The sequence below is a fragment of the Helobdella robusta genome (assembly GCF_000326865.2).
Source record: "Helobdella robusta unplaced genomic scaffold HELROscaffold_35, whole genome shotgun sequence".
Lineage (NCBI taxonomy): Eukaryota > Metazoa > Annelida > Clitellata > Rhynchobdellida > Glossiphoniidae > Helobdella > Helobdella robusta.
The window spans coordinates 705,378-711,668 of NW_008704704.1; the positions used below are offsets into that span (position 1 = coordinate 705,378).

At 33.8% G+C, this 6,291-nt stretch overlaps 2 protein-coding genes across 2 annotated transcripts; both read left to right on the forward strand.

Moving 5' to 3' along the window:
• Positions 1-2,782: 2,782 nt before the first annotated feature.
• Positions 2,783-3,292, forward strand: HELRODRAFT_175814 (hypothetical protein; the record flags this gene model as incomplete). The annotated part of the gene is made up of 1 exon (XM_009023199.1): positions 2,783-3,292. One exon carries the CDS (start codon positions 2,783-2,785, stop codon positions 3,290-3,292), a length of 510 nt encoding a protein of 169 aa, XP_009021447.1.
• A 329-nt stretch (positions 3,293-3,621) lies between these two features.
• HELRODRAFT_175815 (hypothetical protein) lies at positions 3,622-4,621 on the forward strand (the record flags this gene model as incomplete). Its single annotated transcript, XM_009023200.1, has 3 exons — positions 3,622-3,678; positions 3,835-3,943; positions 4,134-4,621. The coding sequence occupies 3 exons, from the start codon at positions 3,622-3,624 to the stop codon at positions 4,619-4,621; spliced, it is 654 nt and encodes a 217-aa protein (XP_009021448.1).
• Positions 4,622-6,291: the final 1,670 nt, after the last annotated feature.

Consider the following 6,291-nt stretch of genomic DNA (forward strand, 5'->3'; position numbering starts at 1 on the left):
TTAAAAAAATTACCGACTTACATAAAAACTCAGATTTTTTTTAATTTTTATGTTCAGTTTGTTATCAATTTACTCGTAAAAAACTAAAAAATTAAAGACAAAATGCTTAGCAGTGACAATGTAAGTCTGTAGTAAAGTAAACAGATTGAAGCACACATTTACTTTATTTTCATGTTAATTTCATTTACTTCAGCTCGAATTTTCACAATATTTTTATTTATAATATTTTAATTTTTGATATTTTTAAGTAATAATTAAATTTGTCAACGAATTTAAAAAGTTTGTTTGCGAAATTGAAAATTTTTCGGCGAATATAAAATGTCAATAACTTCGTAACCATGGAAACAACGGTTACAATTTGCAAATCGAAGATAATGAATGTTACTACTCAGTTACTTAAATCGGTTATTTTTTGCGGTTGAAATAAACAATTTACAATGTTCAAATAACTTGTGTCCCGCTTTTTTTAAACATTATATAACATAATTAATCTATATACCAAAGGATATCTTGGGGTCCGGAAGTGAAATATTTATATTATGTGAAGACATTAACCGACCGCACTATATTGTATGTCGCTGGGAGCGACTGGCTGTGGACATCCATTTAAAAATTTTTAACGAAATATCCCGTAAACATTATCGATATTATTGCATTAGAAATAATAATATTTTCAATCCTATGTAGAACCGTTATGGGAGAAATCTGAGATAGCATTAAACCCTGCTGGTTTCTATATTTATATTTGCAAGAAATTTGCTTGATTCATTAATTACATACTACCGAACAACATCTTTAAAATAAAAATGATATTTTCTTCCTTTATTCACTTTTGTACCCAGTTGACACATTGTTGTTTTTATAAGCTCTAAAACCAGTGCTCAGTTTCTGGTTACAGGTTACCGCCCAAGAAATAAAACGATTTGTCAATATTTTCGTTTTTATTTATAATTTTTCTATTGTTTACTATGCAGAGTAAATTGGGAATTTTTGACAGTGCAGTAGAAACTGGAATAGTTAATAAAAGTAAGAAAATATATTTTAAAATGTTTAAAATTTTAGCTCTATGTCTTTTGTTCATCAGTCCCCGTATTGTGTCATTCGACTACTCAGGGCACTCACAAAAATAAAATGGAAAGTCAATAACATTTTTACAGTCCAATAACGTCAATGTGATTTTGTAATAAATAAATAAATAAATAAATAAATTTATTAATTGTTAATTTATTAATTAATAAAAAACGAACGAACGAACGAACAAACAAAAAAAGCCCCCGTTCCTAAACCAAAACATAATATAAATACATTTTTTACCTCAAAAGGCTTTTTCTTTATAAGTTGAAATAGCTATATATTAATATAAATATGTTATGCGAAAATGGAGAAACTAAACCAAAACTGAAAATACAACGATATTATATAAACAAAATAAAAATAAATAAATAAAAATTAAAAAGGGAGTAACAATATGGTTGAAAAGAGTCGACCATGCAAATACGGTCAATCAATACAAGTTCATATTGTTCACCATCTCTCATCACGATCAAAGGTTCATTATTGTGAACACCAAACTCGCTTTAGGTTATTGGGGTTCATCAGTAGTCCGGGTTAATACATCAATAATGAAACGCGTCTAAGCTTAAAATGAGTTAGGTTTTCACAAAAATGCACTTTTGGTCGTGCTGAAAGATCCTGAACGTTATGTATTCGTACTGGCCGACCGAATCTTTCATGAGCAGGTTATCTTTTATCACCCATGTTTTTACTCACTTATTTGAACCTTATTCGACAGAGTAACAGGTTTATGGAATTCATGAAACCAAACTACATATTGGGTGTTTGGTTCGTGACTGCATCAACCAGTTGTGACTAGCAAGGTAAATTTGTTCTCTAACTCTTCTAGTTTATGTATGTTAGGTACTCACTTAACATATATATATATATATATATATATATATATATATATATATATATATATATATATATATATATATATATATATATATATTGTGACGATCCCCAAACTTATCCGCTTAGCGCTTAATAGTTTAGAGCCACTGAGGCGATTAGATAAACCAGTTTAGTTTATTAGTTAGAAGGTAACATTGAAAAACGTTATGACAGTTTTGATATTTAATTTTGCCGTAATGTTTTAGTTAATATTCATTCGGTAATTAACTATTTAGTTAATATTCTGTTTGTTAAAATAAAACTTATAGAAAATACTGTTTGGCGTAATTTTAATTAATTAGAGCCTTAAAATAAGTAAGAATTTGTGACATTTTGGCGACCCTGGCGATTACGAGAAGATTACGAGACTATAAGACCTACGTGAGTTAGGAAAAACTGCGTAGAGTTTTAAAATAAAAATTAAAAATAATTAACGAAAATTGCGGCTGTTAAAGTAAAATTATCAAACTGTCATAAATTAAAATTAAATTGAAATTAAAAAAAAAAACAAAATAAATAAATTAAAATTAAATAAAATAAAAAATAAAATAAAATTAATTGTTGTGGAAACTTGTTGTGACCTTGTGTTCTCAACAGTAGCAGTTTCGTGTCATCACTTCTTCATCGTCTTCAACAGCAACAGTAGCAGTTGTACCAGCCTTCTTGTCCTCTTCAGCTTCTTCGTCTTCGGTAACAACATTCTTGGCTACAGCGTCGGCTACAGAAACTCCAGCAGAAAAAAAACATAGAACTCCCCAGTTAGCACTTGTCGTCGTCCTCATCATTTCAACCGTCATACAACAGCAGTGAGTAAAAAGTAAGAATATTAGAAATGGCGTCACTCGCTCAGTATATAAACGCTGTTAAAGAGCTGGGACTAACTGGTGAAGAGGCCTCTAAATTCATCGATAAACATAAACATGAGGAAAGGGAGAGACAGCGAGTGGATAGGGAGCATGAAAGCCAGGAAAGGGAACGTGAAAGCCAGGAAAGGGAGAAACAACGAATGCACGACATTGAAATGGCCAGAATACAGCAACAAAAGAATGATAACGGTAATTGTTTTGATAAATTCCATCAATTGAGAAGGATGTTACCTTTTAATGAGGACACTGAGAGCATCGATTCATATCTTGCGAGATTTGAGGATTTGGCTCGTGCTTGTGAATTACCAGAACGTGAGTGGGCTAGAAGTCTGTCGGGTCATTTGAAGGATAGAGCCGTCAACATATGTATCCAACTGAATGAACAAGAGAGAAACCAGTATTCAGCTGTGAAAGATGCTCTTCTGAGACAGTTTGGAGCAACCGAGGATGAATATAGAAAAAAAATTCCTGCATAGTGTTCCTGACCACAGGGATGATCCACGTCTGTTTATAACAAATATGACAATGTATTTTGATAGATGGTTAGCTATGGCTAACGTAAATAAAACGTATGAAGCAATAAGAAGCCACATCATACTTGACACTGTGATCAATGCATACAATGAACAAGTCCAGGTATTTGTGAAGGAACGTTGTCCGCGAACCGTAGATGCGTTGACAACACTGATTCGTCAGTATAAAACAGCTCATCTAGATCAGATGTTATCCAAGCCAACTTCAGTGCAAACCGCATTCTTCGCAACAACAAAAACTACCAGTCAGAGAATGAAAACCAGTGTAGAACATGGAAGAGCAGATGGGAAATACAGTACGCAACAAAATCCCAATAAAAGTTCATACTGTAAGATTTGCAAGAAAAATAATCATCGCACTGACAATTGTTACTTCAGCGATTCCAAGAAAGCATCAACGCAGTATAAACCAACAAAGTTTTTTTGCAGAAATTTAACAAGGCGATGGTAAATTAACACTGATTTCAGCATTTGTTGATCAACAGAAATGTATTACGCTGAGAGATACCGGTACAACCACTTTATTGATACATCAAGATTGTGTGAGGCCACAGTCATATACTGGAGAATACGGAAAAGTTGAAGACTTCAAAGGTGAGATTAGTACACATCCTATAGCAATAATCTATGTTGATAGTCCGTATTTGACAGGATGGCACAAAGCGTTAGTACTGGAGAATATATATAGTATATACTGGAGAATACGGAAAAGTTAAAGACTTCAAAGGTGAGATTAGTACACATCCTATAGCAATAATCTATGTTGATAGTCCGTATTTGACAGGATGGCACAAAGCGTTAGTACTAGATCAACCCCTAGATGGCATCGATTTAATAATTGGGAATGTTGCAGATGTGAAAGAGTGTACAGAAGCGGATATTACACATTGGCAAAATCACCATGACATCAATAAATCCATGGCGATTACCAGATCACGGAGTAGGAAGGAAAAAGCTCTTGAAAAATTAGATCAGAACTATACGCAGCCACAACCCATCGCAGAACAAACTATGTTGGATGTACATGATGAAGTTAAAATGAATAATAATAATGAAACAGAGAACAGTGGAGAGAAAAATCTTGACCATGTACATGATGAAGAAAAGATGAATGATAGTAACGACAATGAAACAGAGAACAATGTTGAGGGAAATTATAATGTTCCTGATGATGATATTCTGGCGGATAGGAAGTCTCCAATAACCATTGAAGATATAAAACAAAATAAATCAAGTCTAGTGATGAATAATAAAAAAAGAGGAGGAAGATGAGGAAAACCAAGAAGTCAAAATCATTAAAAATAATAACCACAACAACAAAAATAATGGAAGCAAGGATGAAATCGAGATGAATAAAAATAACAACAACAATGATGAGATAAATAAAGATGGTAATGTAAATGGTAAAATTATGAATTATCAACCAGACGATATGGCAAATAAACAGTGGAAAGATCCTTCTTTGAGTAAATAGATTCAGAATCCAAGAAAGGATCCCAATGCCTCAATCATGAAACAAGAAAACGGGATTTATGTGAGAGAAGTTAATCTTAAGACCGGGCTAACAAAGCAGTTGATTGTGCCACAAAGATACAGAAATAAAATTTTGCAATTAGCCCATGACACGCCTCACGCCTTTTTCAGGACATATGGGTGTCAAAAGAACATTAAATAGGATTCTAAATGAATTTTACTGGCCAAGCATCACCAAAGATGTTAAACAATATGTTAGAACATGCCATAATTGTCAAATTCATGGCCCAAAAGGTCCGTATATTTAGGCACCGATTCAAACAACATCGATTGCGGAATTACCGTTTCAGAGGATTGCAGTAGACATCATCGGACCTATGCCTGTATTGTCTAAAAGAGGACATAGATATATCCTTACAATGGTAGATTTATGTACTCGTTTCCCTGAAGCCATACCGTTGAAGCATATAACAACCAAAGATGTTGCCGATGCCTTGATAGTAGTGTTTTCTAGAACGGGATACCTCGATACAATTTTGTCTGACCAAGGAACACAGTTCACTTCAAATGAGTTTCGACAGTTCTGCCAAACGTTGAATATTAAACAACACTTTACAACACCATACCACCCCCAAACGAATGGGATGTGTGAAAGGTTCAATGGCACATTGAAGAGAATGTTGAATAAAATAGCGCAAGAGGATCCAGGTGACTGGGATAAAATGTTACCACCATTGCTATTTGCATATAGGGAGATACCGAATGAAACAACAGGGTTCTCACCGTTTGAGATGGTTTATGGCGCGAATTTCCGAGGCCCATTGTCGTTATACAGTGATTTGTTGTCAAAACAAGACATCAAACCAGATGTTCAGACATCTTACGAATTGGTTGTCAAAACGCGTGAACAAGTTGTAAAAGTTTGTCAATTTGTCGTGAATGATTCAACAATAAATACACCAATAAAATTGAATCGAATAAATCAAAGAAGAAAGTTGAGAAGATTGAAGGTGGGAGATGAGGTAATGGTGCTACTACCAGATATAAATAATCAATTGTTTATCAAATGGAGAGGACCGTTTAAAGTCATGAAGATCATTTCAGACGTTGACTACGCCATAAACATGAAAGGGCAGAGTAAAGTATTTCGCATTAACATGCTGAAGGAATATTTACCGAGGATAGCCGATGCTCTACCATCATCTCATGAAGTTGTCAACCAAATGTTATTCCTCCAATCAGCAGATAGTGTAGAAGTTCCTACACCGGAGATGAAGCAAACGGAAACGTATCATGACGTCAAATTAAATCATTTGTCAGCTTCTCAACAAGAAGAGATGAAAAAATTACTTGAGAAATACAAAGTAATTTTCTCAGATGTGCCGGGTAGAACGAACATCATTAAGCATAAAATCCGGATCCGTGATAACACGCCAACGAGTATGAAGCTTTATCCTGTTCCATTTCAC